At 43.5% G+C, this 21,739-nt stretch overlaps 1 protein-coding gene across 1 annotated transcript in view; it reads right to left on the reverse strand.

The window, feature by feature from the left end:
* PDE3A (phosphodiesterase 3A) overlaps positions 1 to 19,676 on the reverse strand; it is a 228,941-nt gene extending 209,265 nt beyond the window's left edge. Inside the window, exon 1 of the mRNA XM_075275946.1 lies at positions 18,601 to 19,676. Coding sequence (XP_075132047.1) covers positions 18,601 to 18,675 — 75 coding nt within the window. The 5' untranslated portion in view covers positions 18,676 to 19,676. The remainder of the gene's footprint in view (positions 1 to 18,600) is intronic.
* Positions 19,677 to 21,739: the final 2,063 nt, after the last annotated feature.

The raw sequence follows: 21,739 nt of genomic DNA on the forward strand, positions 1-21,739 counted from the left end.
TATCCAGGGTATCAATATCCAGAACCATCAATATCCAGGGTATCAATATCCAGAACCATCAACATCCAGAGCCATCAATATCAAGAGTATCAATATCCAGAGTATCAATATCCACAGCCATCAATATCCAAAGCCAACAATATCCAGGACCATCAATATCCAGAACCATCAATATCCAGGGTATCAATATCCAGAACCATCAATATCCAGAGTACCAATATCCAGAGTACCAATATCCAGAGTATCAATATCCACAGCCATCAATATCCAGAACCAACAATATCCAGAACCTTAATATCCAGAAATATCAAAACACAGAACCATTCATATCCAGAACATCAACATCCAGAGCCATCAATATCCTGGAATATCAATATTTAGAAAAACCAATATCCATAGGCATCAAATATCCAAAACATCAATATCCAGGACCAACAATATTCAGAGCTATCAATATCCAGAGCCATCAATATCCAGGACCATCAATATCCAGAGCCATCAATATCCAGAGTCGTCAATACCCAGAACCATCAATATTCAGAGTCATCAATATCCAGAAACAACAATACCCTGAACTTTAATATCCAGAAATATCAATACACAAAACAATCAATATCCAAAACATCAATATCCAAAGTCAACAATATCCTGGACCAACAATATTCAGAACCATCAATTTCCAGAACATCGATATCCAGAACCATCAATTTCCAGAACATCAATGTTCAGAACCTTAATATCCAGAAATATCAATACACAGAACCACCAATATCCAGAACATCAATGTTCAGAACCTTAATATCTAGAAATATCAATACACAGAACAATCAATTTCCAGAAACATCAATACACAGAACTAACAATATCCAGAACCAACAATATCCAAAGCCATCAATATCCAGAAGCAACAATATCCAGGACCATTAATATCCAGAACCATCAATATCCAAAGCCGACAATATGCAGAGTATCAATATCCAAAGCCATCAATATCCAGAGCCAATAATATCCAGAGCTATCAATATCCAGAGCCATCAATATCCAGGACCAACAATATTCAGAGCCATCAATATCCAAAGTCATCAATATCCAGAACATCAATATCCAAGACCAACAATATTCAGAGCTATCAATATCCAGAGCCATTAATATCCAGGACCAACAATATTCAAAGCTATCAATATCCAGAGCCATCAATATTCAGGACCATCTATATCCAGAGCCATCAATATCCAGAACCAAAAATATCCAGAACCAACAATATCCAGAACCTTTAATGTCCAGAGTCATCAATATCCAGAACCATCAATATGCAGAGCCATCAATATCCAGAGCCAACAATATCCAGACCCTTAATATCCAGAAATATCAATACACAGAACAATCAAAATCCAAAATATCAATATCCAAAGCCATCAATATCCAGAACATCAATATCCAGAACCAACAATATCCAGGACCATCAATATCCAGAACCAACAATATCCTGAGCCATCAATATCCACAACCATCAATATCCAAAGCCGACAATATGCAGAGTATCAATATCCAGAGCCAACAATATCCAGAGCTATCAATATCCAGGACCATCTATATCCAGAGCCATCAATATCCAGAACCAACAATATACAGAGCTATCAATATCCAGGACCATTTATATCCAGAACCGACAATATCCAGAACCAACAATATCCAGAGTCAACAATATGCAGAACCAACAATATCCAGAACATCAATATCCTGGACCAACAATATTCAGAACCAACAAAATCCAGAACCTTAATATCCAGAAATATCAATACACAGAACAATCAATATCCAAAACATCAATATCCAAAGCCATCAATATCCAGAGCCAACAATATCCAGAGCCAACAATATCCAGAACCGACAATATCCAGAACCAACAATATCCAGAGTCGACATTATGCAGAACCAACAATATCCAGAACATCAATATCCTGGACCAACAATATTCAGAACCAACAAAATCCAGAACCTTAATATCCAGAAATATCAATACACAGAACAATCAATATCCAAAACATCAATATCCAAAGCCATCAATATCCAGAGCCAACAATATCCAGAACCGATAATATCCAGAACCATCCATATCCAGAGCCATCGATATCTATAACCAACAATATCCAGAACCAACAAAATCCAGAACCCTAATATCCAGAAATATCAATACACAGAACAATCAATATCCAAAACATCAATATCCAAAGCCATCAATATCCAGAACCATCAATATCCAGAACCGACAATATCCAGAACCAACCATATCCAGAGTCGACAATATGCAGAACCAACAATATCCAGAACATCATTATCCTGGACCAACAATATCCAGAACCATCAATATCCAGAACCATCAATATCCAGAGGAATCAATATCCAAAGCCATCAATATCCAGAGCCAACAATATCCAAAACATCAATATCCAGGACCATCAATATCCAGAACCAACAATATCCAGACCCTTCATATCCAGAAATATCAATACACAGAACAATCAATATCCAAAACATCAATATCCAAAGCCAACAATATCCAGAACCATCAATATCCAGAACATCAATATCCTGGACCAACAATATTCAGAGCTGTCAATATCCAGAACCATCAATATCCAGAGCCATCAATATCCAGAACCAACAATATCCAGAGTTGTCAATAACCCAAACCATCAATATTCAGAACCTTCAATGTTTAGAGCGATCAATATCCAGAACCATCAATATCCAGAGCCGACAATATGCAGAGTATCACTATCCAAAGCCATCAATATCCAGAACCATCAATATCCAGAACATCAATATCCAGGACTAACAATATTCAGAGCCGTCAATATCCAGAACCATCAATATCCAGAGCCATCAATATCCAGAACCAACAATATCCAGAGTTGTCAATAACCCAAACCATCAATATTCAGAACCTTCAATGTTTAGAGCGATCAATATCCAGAACCATCAATATCCAGAGCCGACAATATGCAGAGTATCACTATCCAAAGCCATCAATATCCAGAACCATCAATATCCAGAACATCAATATCCTGGACTAACAATATTCAGAGCCGTCAATATCCAGAGCCATCAATATCCAGAACCAACAATATCCAGAAATATCAATACACAGAACAATCAATATCCAAAACATCAATTTCCAAAGCCAGCAATATCCAGAACCAACAATATCCAGAACCTTAATATCAAAAAATATCAAAACACAGAACCATTAATATCCAGAAGATCAACATCCAGAGTCATCAATATCCTGGAATATCAATATTCCGAAAAATCAATATCCAGAAACATCAATATCCAGAACATCAATATCCAGGACTATCAATATCCAGGACCATCAATATCCAGGACCAACAATATTCAGCGCTATCAATATCCAGAGCCATCAATATCCAGAACATCAATATCCAGGACTATCAATATCCAGGACCATCAATATCCAGGAGCAACAATATCCAGGACCATCAATATCCAGAACCAACAATATTCAGAACCATCAATATCCAGAACCTTAATATACAGAAATATCAATACACAGAACAATCAATATCCAGAACATCAACACCCAGAGCCAACAATATCCAGAAAGATCAATATGCAGAACGTTCAATATATAGAACCTTTGATATACAGATCCTTCAATATACAGAACCATCAATATTTAGAACCATCAATATACAAAACCTTCAATATAAAGAAACATCGATATCCAGAATCATCAATGTCTAGAACCATCACTGTATAGACAAAACCTTTAACATACAGAAATATCAATATTCAGGACCTTCAATATCCAGAACCATTAATATCCAGGACTGTCATTATCCAGAACTATCAATATTCAGAACCATCAATTTACAGAAATATCAATATTTAGAATATCGATATACAGAAACATCAATTTACAGAATTATTAGTATCTAGAACCATCAATCTACAGAACTAGCAATATCCAGACCCAAAAATACAGGATTATTAATATCCAGAACCATCAATATCAAGAACCTTCAATATCCAGGACTATTATTATACAGAAACATCAATATACAGAACATCAACATTCAGAACCTTTAATATCCAGAACCTTACTATACTGAACCTGAAATATACAGCACTAGCAATATCCAGAACCATCAATATACAGAACTATTGATATCCAGAACCTTTCATATTCAAAACCATCAATATCCAGAAACATCGAAATACAGAATTATCATTAGCTAGAGTCTAGCCCAGGGGTAGGGAACGTACGGCTCTCCAGCTGTTGTAATACTACAACTCTCAGCATGCATACTTACTCTGCTGTTCTTGGAACTCCCATGGAAGTGAATGGAGCATGATGGGAGTTGTAGTTTCACAGCACCTGGAGAGCCGAAGGTTCCCTACCCCTGGTCTAGACCATCAATATAACAAACAAATATCCAGAACCATCATTATAAAGAACCTTTATTATCTAGAGTTATCAATATAAAGACATATTAATATCTAGAATGTTCAATATTCAGAGCCATCAATATCCCCAACCTTCAATATCCAGAACCTTCAGTATACAGAACTATCAATATACAAAACCATCAAAATCCCGAACGCTAATTATTCAAAATCATCGGTATCCAGAACCCTCATTATACAGAACTATCCTATTCCGAACCATCAGTATACAGAAATATCAATATCCAGAAGCATTATTATACAGAACCATCAGTATACAAAACTATCAATATACAAAACCATCAAAATACAAAAACAGCAATATCCAGAACTATCAATATCCAGAACCTTCAATAACCAGAACCATAAATATACAAAACTATTAATAAATAGATCAATATCTAGATCTATCAATATATAGAATCTTCGATATACAGTATTATTAATATCCAGAACAATCAATATATTGAACTATTTATATCCAGACCCTTCAATATCCAGAACCATCACTATACATAACCATTAATATACAAAATATCAATATCTAGAATGACCAATATCCAGAACCATCAATAACCAGAACCTTTAATACCCAGAACCACCAATATGCAGAACTATCAATATATAGAACTATTAATATACAGAAATATCAATATTCAGAACCATCAACATAGAGAACTATCAAAATAAAGAACCATCATTATCCAGAATCTTAAATATCCAGAAGCATCACTATACAGAATCATCAAAACACAGAGGTATCAATATACAGACCCATCAATATCCAGAATCATTAATATACAGGACTATCAATAACCAGATCCATCAGTATGTAGAACAATCAATAGCCAGAGTCATTAATATACAGAACTTAAAAATCCAGAACCATCAATATTTAGTTTAATCAATATACAGACCCATCACTATACAGAACTATTATACAGAAATATCAATATACAGAACAACTATTAATATCCAAGATCTTCAATATCCAGAACCATCAATATAAAGAAACATCAATATCCAGAACCATTAATATACAGAATAATTAATATCTAGAACCTTCAATATACAGAAATATCAATATGCAGACCCTGTAATGTCTAGAACCATGAATATACAGAACTATTGAGATACAGATATATCAATATCCAGAACCATCATTATACAGATATATCAATGTCCAGAACCATCAATTTCCAGAGCCACCAGTATCCAGAATCATCACGTTAAAGAAGTATCAATATCCAGAACCTGCAATATACAGAACCATTAATATCCAGAACCTGAAATATACAGAAATATCAGTATCTTGAACCTTTGATATCTAGAACCATCAATTAAAAAAAGTCAATATCCAGAACTATATATATATATACATATATATATATATATATATATATATATATATATATATATATATATATATCCAGACTACCAGTATCCAGAATCATCAATATTAAGAATCTTCAATATACAGAAATATCAATATGCATAACTATCAATATACAGTGTGGGCAGTACGGTGGCTCAGTGGTTAGCACTGTAGACTTGCAGCGCTGGAGTCCTAGGTTCAAATCCTGCCAAGGGTAACATCTGCAAGGAGTTTGTATGTTCTCCCCGTGTTTGTGTGGGTTTCTCCGGTTTCCTCCCACACACCAAAGACCTGGTGATAGGGAATGTAGATTGTGAGCCCTATATGGGACAGTGACTGACAATGTGTGTACAGCGCTGCGGAATATGATGGCGCTATAGAAGTAAGCAGAATAAGTAAATAATAATACAGAAACAGCAACATGCTTAAATATTACTATCCAGAACCATCAATAGCCAAAACCTTCAATATACAGAACAATCAATATAAGAAAACAGCAATATCTGGAACTATCACTATACATAATTATCAATATCCAGAATCATCAAGATACAAAACTATCACTATCCAGAAGCATGACTATAGAGAGCCTTGACTATCCAGAAGCATGACTATAGAGAGACTTGACCATCCAGAAGCATCCCTATAGAGAACCTTGACCATCCAGAAGCATGACCATAGAGAGATTTGACCATCCAGAAGCATCCCTATAGAGAGCCTTAAACCATCCAGAAGCATCCTTATAGAAAGCCTTGACCATCCAGAAGCATCCCTATACAGAGCCTTAAACCATCCAGAAGCATCCTTATAGAAAGCCTTGACCATCCAGAAGCATCACTATAGAGAGCCTTGACCATCCAGAAGCATGACTATAGAGAGATTTGACCATCCAGAAGCATCCCTATAGAGAGCCTTGACTATCCAGAAGCATCCTTATAGAAAGCCTTAAACCATCCAGAAGCATCCTTATAGAAAGCCTTGACCATCCAGAAGCATGACTATAGAGAGCCTTGATCATCCCGAAGCATCACTATAGAGAGCCTTGACCATCCAGAAGCATCACTATAGAGAGCTTTGACCATCCAGAAGCATGACTATAGAGAGCCTTGACCATCCAGAAGCATCCCTATAGAGAGCCTTGACTATCCAGAAGCATCCCTATAGAGAGCCTTGACCATCCAGAAGCATGACTATAGAGAGCCTTGACCATCCAGAAGCATCCCTATAGAGAGCCTTGACCATCCAGAAGCATGACTATAGAGAGCCTTGACCATCCAGAAGCATCCCTATAGAGAGCCTTGACCATCCAGAAGCATCCCTATAGAGAGCCTTGACCATCCAGAAGCATCCCTATAGAGAGCCTTGACCATCCAGAAGCATGACTATAGAGAGCCTTGACTATCCAGAAGCATGACTATAGAGAGCCTTGACTATCCAGAAGCATGACTATAGAGAGCCTTGACTATCCAGAAGCATCCCTATAGAGAGCCTTGACCATCCAGAAGCATCTCTATAGAGAGCCTTGACCATCCAGAAGCATGACTATAGAGAGCCTTGACCATCCAGAAGCATGACTATAGAGAGCCTTGACCATCCAGAAGCATCCCTATAGAGAGCCTTGACTATCCAGAGGCATGACTATAGAGAGCCTTGACTATCCAGAAGCATCCCTATAGAGAGCCTTGACCATCCAGAAGCATCTCTATAGAGAGCCTTGACCATCCAGAAGCATGACTATAGAGAGCCTTGACCATCCAGAAGCATCCCTATAGAGAGCCTTGACCATCCAGAAGCATGACTATAGAGAGCCTTGATCATCCAGAAGCATCCCTATAGAGAGCCTTGACTATCCAGAAGCATCCCTATAGAGAGCCTTGACTATCCAGAAGCATGACTATAGAGAGCCTTGACCATCCAGAAGCATCCCTATAGAGAGCCTTGACTATCCAGAAGCATCCCTATAGAGAGCCTTGACCATCCAGAAGCATCCCTATAGAGAGCCTTGACTATCCAGAAGCATGACTATAGAGAGCCTTGACTATCCAGAAGCATCCCTATAGAGAGCCTTGACCATCCAGAAGCATGACTAGAGAGCCTTGACCATCCAGAAGCATCCCTATAGAGAGCCTTGACTATCCAGAAGCATGACTATAGAGACCCTTGACTATCCAGAAGCATCCCTATAGAGAGCCTTGACTATCCAGAAGCATGACTATAGAGAGCCTTGATCATCCAGAAGCATCCCTATAGAGAGCCTTGACCATCCAGAAGCATCCCTATAGAGAGCCTTGACCATCCAGAAGCATGACTATAGAGAGCCTTGACCATCCAGAAGCATCCCTATAGAGAGCCTTGACTATCCAGAAGCATGACTATAGAGAGCCTTGACTATCCAGAAGCATCCCTATAGAGAGCCTTGACCATCCAGAAGCATCCCTATAGAGAGCCTTGACCATCCAGAAGCATGACTATAGAGAGCCTTGACCATCCAGAAGCATCCCTATAGAGAGCCTTGACTATCCAGAAGCATCACTATAGAGAGCCTTGACCATCCAGAAGCATCCCTATAGAGAGCCTTGACCATCCAGAAGCATCCCTATAGAGAGCCTTGACCATCCAGAAGCATCAATATAGAGAGCCTTGATCATCCAGAAGCATGACTATAGAGAGCCTTGACTATCCAGAAGCATCCCTATAGAGAGCCTTGACTATCCAGAAGCATGACTATAGAGAGCCTTGACTATCCAGAAGCATCCCTATTGAGAGCCTTGACTATCCAGAAGCATCCCTATAGAGAGCCTTGACCATCCAGAAGCATCCCTATAGAGAGCCTTGACTATCCAGAAGCATGACTATAGAGAGCCTTGACTATCCAGAAGCATCCCTATAGAGAGCCTTGACTATCCAGAAGCATCCCTATAGAGAGCCTTGACCATCCAGAAGCATCACTATAGAGAGCCTTGATCATCCAGAAGCATGACTATAGAGAGCCTTGACCATCCAGAAGCATCCCTATAGAGAGCCTTGACCATCCAGAAGCATCACTATAGAGAGCCTTGATCATCCAGAAGCATGACTATAGAGAGCCTTGACTATCCAGAAGCATCCCTATAGAGAGCCTTGACCATCCAGAAGCATCCCTATAGAGAGCCTTGACCATCCAGAAGCATCACTATAGACAGCCTTGACCATCCAGAAGCATCCCTATAGAGAGCCTTGACCATCCAGAAGCATCCCTATAGAGAGAGCCTTGACCATCCAGAAGCATCACTATAGAGAGCCTTGATCATCCAGAAGCATCCCTATAGAGAGCCTTGACCATCCAGAAGCATCCCTATAGAGAGCCTTGACCATCCAGAAGCATCACTATAGAGAGCCTTGATCATCCAGAAGCATCCCTATAGAGAGCCTTGACCATCCAGAAGCATCCCTATAGAGAGCCTTGACCATCCAGAAGCATCACTATAGAGAGCCTTGACCATCCAGAAGCATCACTATAGAGAGCCTTGATCATCCAGAAGCATGACTATAGAGAGCCTTGACTATCCAGAAGCATCCCTATAGAGAGCCTTGACCATCCAGAAGCATCCCTATAGAGAGCCTTGACCATCCAGAAGCATCACTATAGAGAGCCTTGACCATCCAGAAGCATCCCTATAGAGAGCCTTGACCATCCAGAAGCATCCCTATAGAGAGCCTTGACCATCCAGAAGCATCACTATAGAGAGCCTTGATCATCCAGAAGCATCCCTATAGAGAGCCTTGACCATCCAGAAGCATCCCTATAGAGAGCCTTGACCATCCAGAAGCATCACTATAGAGAGCCTTGACCATCCAGAAGCATCACTATAGAGAGCCTTGACCATCCAGAAGCATCACTATAGAGAGCCTTGATCATCCAGAAGCATGACTATAGAGAGCCTTGACTATCCAGAAGCATGACTATAGAGAGCCTTGACTATCCAGAAGCATCCCTATAGAGAGCCTTGACCATCCAGAAGCATGACTAGAGAGCCTTGACCATCCAGAAGCATCCCTATAGAGAGCCTTGACTATCCAGAAGCATGACTATAGAGACCCTTGACTATCCAGAAGCATCCCTATAGAGAGCCTTGACTATCCAGAAGCATGACTATAGAGAGCCTTGACTATCCAGAAGCATCCCTATAGAGAGCCTTGACCATCCAAAAGCATGACTATAGAGAGCCTTGACCATCCAGAAGCATCCCTATAGAGAGCCTTGACTATCCAGAAGCATGACTATAGAGAGCCTTGACTATCCAGAAGCATCCCTATAGAGAGCCTTGACCATCCAGAAGCATCCCTATAGAGAGCCTTGACCATCCAGAAGCATGACTATAGAGAGCCTTGACCATCCAGAAGCATCCCTATAGAGAGCCTTGACTATCCAGAAGCATCACTATAGAGAGCCTTGACCATCCAGAAGCATCCCTATAGAGAGCCTTGACCATCCAGAAGCATCCCTATAGAGAGCCTTGACCATCCAGAAGCATCACTATAGAGAGCCTTGATCATCCAGAAGCATGACTATAGAGAGCCTTGACTATCCAGAAGCATGACTATAGAGAGCCTTGACTATCCAGAAGCATCCCTATTGAGAGCCTTGACTATCCAGAAGCATCCCTATAGAGAGCCTTGACCATCCAGAAGCATCCCTATAGAGAGCCTTGACTATCCAGAAGCATGACTATAGAGAGCCTTGACTATCCAGAAGCATCCCTATAGAGAGCCTTGACTATCCAGAAGCATCCCTATAGAGAGCCTTGACCATCCAGAAGCATCACTATAGAGAGCCTTGATCATCCAGAAGCATGACTATAGAGAGCCTTGACCATCCAGAAGCATCCCTATAGAGAGCCTTGACCATCCAGAAGCATCACTATAGAGAGCCTTGATCATCCAGAAGCATGACTATAGAGAGCCTTGACTATCCAGAAGCATCCCTATAGAGAGCCTTGACCATCCAGAAGCATCCCTATAGAGAGCCTTGACCATCCAGAAGCATCCCTATAGAGAGCCTTGACCATCCAGAAGCATGACTATAGAGAGCCTTGACCATCCAGAAGCATCCCTATAGAGAGCCTTGACCATCCAGAAGCATCACTATAGAGAGCCTTGATCATCCAGAAGCATGACTATAGAGAGCCTTGACTATCCAGAAGCATCCCTATAGAGAGCCTTGACCATCCAGAAGCATCCCTATAGAGAGCCTTGACCATCCAGAAGCATCCCTATAGAGAGCCTTGACCATCCAGAAGCATCACTATAGAGAGCCTTGATCATCCAGAAGCATCCCTATAGAGAGCCTTGACCATCCAGAAGCATCCCTATAGAGAGCCTTGACCATCCAGAAGCATCCCTATAGAGAGCCTTGACCATCCAGAAGCATCACTATAGAGAGCCTTGATCATCCAGAAGCATCCCTATAGAGAGCCTTGACCATCCAGAAGCATCATTATAGAGAGCCTTGACCATCCAGAAGCATCACTATAGAAAGCCTTGACCATCCAGAAGCATCACTATAGAGAGCCTTGACCATCCAGAAGCATCACTATAGAGAGCCTTGATCATCCAGAAGCATGACTATAGAGAGCCTTGACCATCCAGAAGCATGACTATAGAGAGCCTTGACCATCCAGAAGCATCCCTATAGAGAGCCTTGACTATCCAGAAGCATGACTATAGAGAGCCTTGACTATCCAGAAGCATCCCTATAGAGAGCCTTGACTATCCAGAAGCATCCCTATAGAGAGCCTTGACCATCCGGAAGCATCCCTATAGAGAGCCTTGACCATCCAGAAGCATCACTATAGAGAGCCTTGATCATCCAGAAGCATGACTATAGAGAGCCTTGACTATCCAGAAGCATCCCTATAGAGAGCCTTGACTATCCAGAAGCATGACTATAGAGAGCCTTGACTATCCAGAAGCATGACTATAGAGAGCCTTGACCATCCAGAAGCATCCCTATTGAGAGCCTTGACTATCCAGAAGCATCCCTATAGAGAGCCTTGACCATCCAGAAGCATCCCTATAGAGAGCCTTGACCATCCAGAAGCATGACTATAGAGAGCCTTGACCATCCAGAAGCATGACTATAGAGAGCCTTGACTATCCAGAAGCATGACTATAGAGAGCCTTGACTATCCAGAAGCATCCCTATAGAGAGCCTTGACTATCCAGAAGCATGACTATAGAGAGCCTTGACTATCCAGAAGCATCCCTATTGAGAGCCTTGACTATCCAGAAGCATCCCTATAGAGAGCCTTGACCATCCAGAAGCATCCCTATAGAGAGCCTTGACTATCCAGAAGCATGACTATAGAGAGCCTTGACTATCCAGAAGCATCCCTATAGAGAGCCTTGACTATCCAGAAGCATCCCTATAGAGAGCCTTGACTATCCAGAAGCATGACTATAGAGAGCCTTGACCATCCAGAAGCATCACTATAGAGAGCCTTGACCATCCAGAAGCATCACTATAGAGAGCCTTGATCATCCAGAAGCATGACTATAGAGAGCCTTGACCATCCAGAAGCATCCCTATAGAGAGCCTTGATCATCCAGAAGCATCCCTATAGAGAGCCTTGATCATCCAGAAGCATGACTATAGAGAGCCTTGACTATCCAGAAGCATCCCTATAGAGAGCCTTGACCATCCAGAAGCATGACTATAGAGAGCCTTGACTATCCAGAAGCATCACTATAGAGAGCCTTGACCATCCAGAAGCATCCCTATAGAGAGCCTTGACCATCCAGAAGCATCACTATAGAGAGCCTTGATCATCCAGAAGCATCCCTATAGAGAGCCTTGACCATCCAGAAGCATCCCTATAGAGAGCCTTGACCATCCAGAAGCATCACTAGAGAGCCTTGACCATCCAGAAGCATGACTATAGAGAGCCTTGACCATCCAGAAGCATCACTATAGAGAGCCTTGACCATCCAGAAGCATGACTATAGAGAGCCTTGACTATCCAGAAGCATGACTATAGAGAGCCTTGACTATCCAGAAGCATCCCTATTGAGAGCCTTGACCATCCAGAAGCATCCCTATAGAGAGCCTTGACCATCCAGAAGCATGACTATAGAGAGCCTTGACCATCCAGAAGCATCCCTATAGAGAGCCTTGACTATCCAGAAGCATGACTATAGAGAGCCTTGACTATCCAGAAGCATCCCTATAGAGAGCCTTGACTATCCAGAAGCATCCCTATAGAGAGCCTTGACTATCCAGAAGCATCCCTATAGAGAGCCTTGACCATCCAGAAGCATCCCTATAGAGAGCCTTGACCATCCGGAAGCATCCCTATAGAGAGCCTTGACCATCCAGAAGCATCACTATAGAGAGCCTTGATCATCCAGAAGCATGACTATAGAGAGCCTTGACTATCCAGAAGCATCCCTATAGAGAGCCTTGACTATCCAGAAGCATGACTATAGAGAGCCTTGACTATCCAGAAGCATGACTATAGAGAGCCTTGACTATCCAGAAGCATCCCTATAGAGAGCCTTGACCATCCAGAAGCATCCCTATAGAGAGCCTTGACTATCCAGAAGCATGACTATAGAGAGCCTTGACTATCCAGAAGCATCCCTATAGAGAGCCTTGACTATCCAGAAGCATGACTATAGAGAGCCTTGACTATCCAGAAGCATCCCTATTGAGAGCCTTGACTATCCAGAAGCATCCCTATAGAGAGCCTTGACCATCCAGAAGCATGACTATAGAGAGCCTTGACCATCCAGAAGCATGACTATAGAGAGCCTTGACTATCCAGAAGCATGACTATAGAGAGCCTTGACTATCCAGAAGCATCCCTATAGAGAGCCTTGACTATCCAGAAGCATGACTATAGAGAGCCTTGACTATCCAGAAGCATCCCTATTGAGAGCCTTGACCATCCAGAAGCATCCCTATAGAGAGCCTTGACTATCCAGAAGCATGACTATAGAGAGCCTTGACTATCCAGAAGCATCCCTATAGAGAGCCTTGACCATCCAGAAGCATCCCTATAGAGAGCCTTGACTATCCAGAAGCATCCCTATAGAGAGCCTTGACTATCCAGAAGCATGACTATAGAGAGCCTTGACTATCCAGAAGCATCCCTATAGAGAGCCTTGACCATCCGGAAGCATCACTATAGAGAGCCTTGACCATCCAGAAGCATCACTATAGAGAGCCTTGACCATCCAGAAGCATCACTATAGAGAGCCTTGATCATCCAGAAGCATGACTATAGAGAGCCTTGACCATCCAGAAGCATCCCTATAGAGAGCCTTGATCATCCAGAAGCATCCCTATAGAGAGCCTTGATCATCCAGAAGCATGACTATAGAGAGCCTTGACTATCCAGAAGCATCCCTATAGAGAGCCTTGACCATCCAGAAGCATCCCTATAGAGAGCCTTGACTATCCAGAAGCATGACTATAGAGAGCCTTGACTATCCAGAAGCATCCCTATTGAGAGCCTTGACCATCCAGAAGCATCCCTATAGAGAGCCTTGACTATCCAGAAGCATGACTATAGAGAGCCTTGACTATCCAGAAGCATCCCTATAGAGAGCCTTGACCATCCAGAAGCATCCCTATAGAGAGCCTTGACTATCCAGAAGCATGACTATAGAGAGCCTTGACTATCCAGAAGCATCCCTATAGAGAGCCTTGACTATCCAGAAGCATGACTATAGAGAGCCTTGACTATCCAGAAGCATCCCTATAGAGAGCCTTGACCATCCGGAAGCATCACTATAGAGAGCCTTGACCATCCAGAAGCATCACTATAGAGAGCCTTGACCATCCAGAAGCATCACTATAGAGAGCCTTGACTATCCAGAAGCATCCCTATTGAGAGCCTTGACTATCCAGAAGCATCCCTATAGAGAGCCTTGACCATCCAGAAGCATCCCTATAGAGAGCCTTGACCATCCAGAAGCATGACTATAGAGAGCCTTGACCATCCAGAAGCATGACTATAGAGAGCCTTGACTATCCAGAAGCATGACTATAGAGAGCCTTGACTATCCAGAAGCATCCCTATAGAGAGCCTTGACTATCCAGAAGCATCCCTATAGAGAGCCTTGACTATCCAGAAGCATCCCTATAGAGAGCCTTGACCATCCAGAAGCATCCCTATAGAGAGCCTTGACTATCCAGAAGCATGACTATAGAGAGCCTTGACTATCCAGAAGCATCCCTATAGAGAGCCTTGACTATCCAGAAGCATCCCTATAGAGAGCCTTGACTATCCAGAAGCATGACTATAGAGAGCCTTGACTATCCAGAAGCATCCCTATTGAGAGCCTTGACTATCCAGAAGCATCCCTATAGAGAGCCTTGACCATCCAGAAGCATCCCTATAGAGAGCCTTGACTATCCAGAAGCATGACTATAGAGAGCCTTGACTATCCAGAAGCATCCCTATAGAGAGCCTTGACTATCCAGAAGCATCCCTATAGAGAGCCTTGACTATCCAGAAGCATGACTATAGAGAGCCTTGACCATCCAGAAGCATCACTATAGAGAGCCTTGACCATCCAGAAGCATCACTATAGAGAGCCTTGATCATCCAGAAGCATGACTATAGAGAGCCTTGACCATCCAGAAGCATCCCTATAGAGAGCCTTGATCATCCAGAAGCATCCCTATAGAGAGCCTTGATCATCCAGAAGCATGACTATAGAGAGCCTTGACTATCCAGAAGCATCCCTATAGAGAGCCTTGACCATCCAGAAGCATGACTATAGAGAGCCTTGACTATCCAGAAGCATCACTATAGAGAGCCTTGACCATCCAGAAGCATCCCTATAGAGAGCCTTGACCATCCAGAAGCATCACTATAGAGAGCCTTGATCATCCAGAAGCATCCCTATAGAGAGCCTTGACCATCCAGAAGCATCACTATAGAGAGCCTTGACCATCCAGAAGCATCACTAGAGAGCCTTGACCATCCAGAAGCATGACTATAGAGAGCCTTGACCATCCAGAAGCATCACTATAGAGAGCCTTGACCATCCAGAAGCATCACTATAGAGAGCCTTGACCATCCAGAAGCATCACTATAGAGAGCCTTGATCATCCAGAAGCATGACTATAGAGAGCCTTGACTATCCAGAAGCATGACTATAGAGAGCCTTGACTATCCAGAAGCATCCCTATTGAGAGCCTTGACCATCCAGAAGCATCCCTATAGAGAGCCTTGACCATCCAGAAGCATGACTATAGAGAGCCTTGACCATCCAGAAGCATCCCTATAGAGAGCCTTGACTATCCAGAAGCATGACTATAGAGAGCCTTGACTATCCAGAAGCATCCCTATAGAGAGCCTTGACTATCCAGAAGCATCCCTATAGAGAGCCTTGACTATCCAGAAGCATCCCTATAGAGAGCCTTGACCATCCAGAAGCATCCCTATAGAGAGCCTTGACCATCCGGAAGCATCCCTATAGAGAGCCTTGACCATCCAGAAGCATCACTATAGAGAGCCTTGATCATCCAGAAGCATGACTATAGAGAGCCTTGACTATCCAGAAGCATCCCTATAGAGAGCCTTGACTATCCAGAAGCATGACTATAGAGAGCCTTGACTATCCAGAAGCATGACTATAGAGAGCCTTGACTATCCAGAAGCATCCCTATAGAGAGCCTTGACCATCCAGAAGCATCCCTATAGAGAGCCTTGACTATCCAGAAGCATGACTATAGAGAGCCTTGACTATCCAGAAGCATCCCTATAGAGAGCCTTGACTATCCAGAAGCATGACTATAGAGAGCCTTGACTATCCAGAAGCATCCCTATTGAGAGCCTTGACTATCCAGAAGCATCCCTATAGAGAGCCTTGACCATCCAGAAGCATCCCTATAGAGAGCCTTGACCATCCAGAAGCATGACTATAGAGAGCCTTGACCATCCAGAAGCATGACTATAGAGAGCCTTGACTATCCAGAAGCATGACTATAGAGAGCCTTGACTATCCAGAAGCATCCCTATAGAGAGCCTTGACTATCCAGAAGCATGACTATAGAGAGCCTTGACTATCCAGAAGCATCCCTATTGAGAGCCTTGACCATCCAGAAGCATCCCTATAGAGAGCCTTGACTATCCAGAAGCATGACTATAGAGAGCCTTGACTATCCAGAAGCATCCCTATAGAGAGCCTTGACCATCCAGAAGCATCCCTATAGAGAGCCTTGACTATCCAGAAGCATGACTATAGAGAGCCTTGACTATCCAGAAGCATCCCTATAGAGAGCCTTGACTATCCAGAAGCATGACTATAGAGAGCCTTGACTATCCAGAAGCATCCCTATAGAGAGCCTTGACCATCCGGAAGCATCACTATAGAGAGCCTTGACCATCCAGAAGCATCACTATAGAGAGCCTTGACCATCCAGAAGCATCACTATAGAGAGCCTTGATCATCCAGAAGCATGACTATAGAGAGCCTTGACCATCCAGAAGCATCCCTATAGAGAGCCTTGATCATCCAGAAGCATCCCTATAGAGAGCCTTGATCATCCAGAAGCATGACTATAGAGAGCCTTGACTATCCAGAAGCATCCCTATAGAGAGCCTTGACCATCCAGAAGCATCCCTATAGAGAGCCTTGACTATCCAGAAGCATGACTATAGAGAGCCTTGACTATCCAGAAGCATCCCTATTGAGAGCCTTGACCATCCAGAAGCATCCCTATAGAGAGCCTTGACTATCCAGAAGCATGACTATAGAGAGCCTTGACTATCCAGAAGCATCCCTATAGAGAGCCTTGACCATCCAGAAGCATCCCTATAGAGAGCCTTGACTATCCAGAAGCATGACTATAGAGAGCCTTGACTATCCAGAAGCATCCCTATAGAGAGCCTTGACTATCCAGAAGCATGACTATAGAGAGCCTTGACTATCCAGAAGCATCCCTATAGAGAGCCTTGACCATCCGGAAGCATCACTATAGAGAGCCTTGACCATCCAGAAGCATCACTATAGAGAGCCTTGACCATCCAGAAGCATCACTATAGAGAGCCTTGATCATCCAGAAGCATGACTATAGAGAGCCTTGACCATCCAGAAGCATCCCTATAGAGAGCCTTGATCATCCAGAAGCATCCCTATAGAGAGCCTTGATCATCCAGAAGCATGACTATAGAGAGCCTTGACCATCCAAAAGCATCACTATAGAGAGCCTTGACTATCCAGAAGCATGACTATAGAGAGCCTTGACTATCCAGAAGCATCCCTATAGAGAGCCTTGACCATCCAGAAGCATCACTATAGAGAGCCTTGACTATCCAGAAGCATGACTATAGAGAGCCTTGACTATCCAGAAGCATGACTATAGAGAGCCTTGACCATCCAAAAGCATCCCTATAGAGAGCCTTGACCATCCAGAAGCATCACTATAGAGAGCCTTGACTATCCAGAAGCATGACTATAGAGAGCCTTGACTATCCAGAAGCATCCCTATAGAGAGCCTTGACCATCCAGAAGCATCCCTATAGAGAGCCTTGACCATCCAGAACTTCCAATACTTTGGCGATTTCCGTACTGTAAGCCCCGATTGGAGCCTCCTCAGACACATGTCGGCTATATACCCTGCTGTATACCCTGTATATATATATATACTACAGCTCGGTGACCCCTCTTCTTCTTCCCCCCTCGGGCAGTGATGTCGCCGCTGCTCTCCATACAAGGTCTGCTCCCCTGCACTCTCCCCCCTTCCGTATTCGGACACGTACCTGCTCCCGGGGTATACACGGCAGGGACGTCCTCCGGTGGGACTTGCCGCTCAGGCTGGCAGGGTTACCGGACATATCTCTGGCTTTGTCCCCGGAGCGGCTGCGGAGTCCGGGCAGTGAGCGGGGGAGGAGGGGGGAGGCTTCAGGCTCAGATCCCGCCGCTCCTGGTACATTCCTCCTCCGAAATGCAGCCGAACAGCCGCCGCCTCCAGCCGGTGCCCCGAGCCCCGAACATCAGCGAGAGCCAGTCCCGGGGCTGCCTGCAACTCTCCAGCGCTGTCTGCGCCCGCTCTGCGAGTACTCGGTGTAGTCAGTGTGCCCCCTGTGTGCGGGGAGAGAGACAGCAGGGGAGAGAGTGCGGGGAGAGGAGAGAGAGGGGAGAGAGAGTGCAGAGATAGGAGACAGAGTGCGGAGAGAGAGGGGAGAGAGTGCAGAGAGGAAAGAGAGTGCGGAGAGACTGGAGAGAGGAGAGAGAGTGCGGAGAGAGGGGAGAGAGTGCAGAGAGAGAGGGGAGAGACTGGAGAGAGGAAAGAGAGTGCGGAGAGAGGGGAGAGAGTGCAGAGGGAGAGGGGAGAGACTGGAGAGAGGAAAGAGAGTGCGGAGAGACTGGAGAGAGGAGAGAGAGTGCAGAGAGAGGGGAGAGAGTGCAGAGAGAGAGGGGAGAGACTGGAGAGAGGAAAGAGAGTGCGGAGAGACTGGAGAGAGGAGAGAGAGTGCAGAGAGAGGGGAGAGAGTGCAGAGAGAGAGGGGAGAGACTGGAGAGAGGAAAGAGAGTGCAGAGAGGAAAGAGAGTGCGGAGAGAGTGCAGAGAGAGTGCAGAGAGAGGAGACAGAGTGCGGAGAGGGGAGAGAGACAGCAGGGGAGAGAGTGCGGAGAGAGGAAAGAGTGCAGAGAGACTGGAGAGAGTGCGGAGAGAGGGAAGAGAGGGGAGAGAGAGTGCAGAGATAGGAGACAGAGTGCGGAGAGAGAGGGGAGAGACTGGAGAGAGGAAAGAGAGAGGGGAGAGACTGGAGAGAGGAAAGAGAGTGCGGAGAGGCTGAAGAGAGGAAAGAGAGAGTGCGGAGAGAGGGGAGAGAGTGCGGAGAGAGGAGAGAGAGTGCGGAGAGAGAGGGGAGAGACTGGAGATAGGAAAGAGAGAGGAGAGAGAGTGCGGAGAGAGGAAAGAGTGCAGAGATAGGAGAGAGAGTGCGGAGAGAGAGGAGAGTGTAATTCTCTTTATCTTCTCTTCTCCTGTATATATGGTCAGTGCACAGTACTACTTCTCCTGTATATATGGACAGTGCACAGTACCACTTCTCCTGTATATATGGACAGTGCACAGTACTACTTCTCCTGTATATATGGACAGTGCACAGTACTACTTCTCCTGTATATATGGACAGTGCACAGTACTACTTCTCCTGTATATATGGTCAGTGCACAGTACTACTTCTCCTGTATATATGGACAGTGCACAGTACTACTTCTCCTGTATATATGGACAGTGCACAGTACTACTTCTCCTGTATAAATGGACAGTGCACAGTACCACTTCTCCTGTATATATGGACAGCGCACAGTACTACTTCTCCTGTATATATGGACAGTGCACAGTACTACTTCTCCTGTATATATGGACAGTGCACAGTACTACTTCTCCTGTATATATGGACAGTGCACAGTACTACTTCTCTATCTGTATATATGGACAGTGCACAGTACTACTTCTCTATCTGTATATATGGACAGTGCACAGTACTACTTCTCCTGTATATATGGACAGCGCACAGTACTACTTCTCCTGTATATATGGACAGTGCACAGTACTACTTCTCCTGTATATATGGACAGTGCACAGTACTACTTCTCCTGTATATATGGACAGTGCACAGTACTACTTCTCTATCTGTATATATGGACAGTGCACAGTACTACTTCTCTATCTGTATATATGGACAGTGCACAGTACTACTTCTCCTGTATATATGGACAGTGCACAGTACGACTTCTCCTGTATATATGGACACTGCACAGTACTACTTCTCCTGTATATATGGACAGTGCACAGTACTACTTCTCCTGTATATATGGACACTGCACAGTACTACTTCTCCTGTATATATGGACAGTGCACAGTACTACTTCTCCTGTATATATGGACAGTACACAGTACTACTTCTCCTGTATATATAGACAGTGCACAGTACTACTTCTCCTGTATATATGGTCAGTGCACAGTACTAGTTCTCCTGTATATATGGACAGTGCACAGTACTACTTCTCTATCCTGTATATATGGACAGTGCACAGTACCACTTCTCCTGTATATATGGACAGTGCACAGTACTACTTCTCCTGTATATATGGACAGTGCACAGTACTACTTCTCCTGTATATATGGACACTGCACAGTACTACTCCTGTATATATGGACAGTGCACAGTACTACTTCTCCTGTATATATGGACAGTGCACAGTACCACTTCTCTATCTGTATATATAGACAGTGCACAGTACTACTTCTCCTGTATATATGGACAGTGCACAGTACTACTTCTGTATATATGGACAGTGCACAGTACTACCTCTCCTGTATATATGGACAGTGCACAGTACCACTTCTCCTGAATATATGGACAGTGCACAGTACTACTTCTCCTGTATATATGGTCAGTGCACAGTACTACTTCTCCTGTATATAGACAGTGCACAGTACTACTTCTCCTGTATATATGGACAGTGCACAGTACTACTTCTCTATCTGTATATATGGACAGTGCACAGTACTACTTCTCCTGTATATATGGTCAGTGCACAGTACTACTTCTCCTGTATATAGACAGTGCACAGTACTACTTCTCCTGTATATATGGACAGTGCACAGTACTACTTCTCTATCTGTATATATGGACAGTGCACAGTACTACTTCTCCTGTATATAAGGACAGTGCACAGTACTACTTCTCCTGTATATATGGACAGTGCACAGTACTACTTCTCCTGTATATATGGACAGTGCACAGTACCACTTCTCCTGTATATATGGACAGTGCACAGTACTACTTCTCCTGTATATATGGACAGTGCACAGTACTACTTCTCCTGTATATATGGACAGCGCACAGTACTACTTCTCCTGTATATATGGTCAGTGCACAGT

This window comes from Leptodactylus fuscus, chromosome 5 (genome assembly GCF_031893055.1).
Source record: "Leptodactylus fuscus isolate aLepFus1 chromosome 5, aLepFus1.hap2, whole genome shotgun sequence".
In the NCBI taxonomy this organism is placed as follows: Eukaryota; Metazoa; Chordata; class Amphibia; order Anura; family Leptodactylidae; genus Leptodactylus; species Leptodactylus fuscus.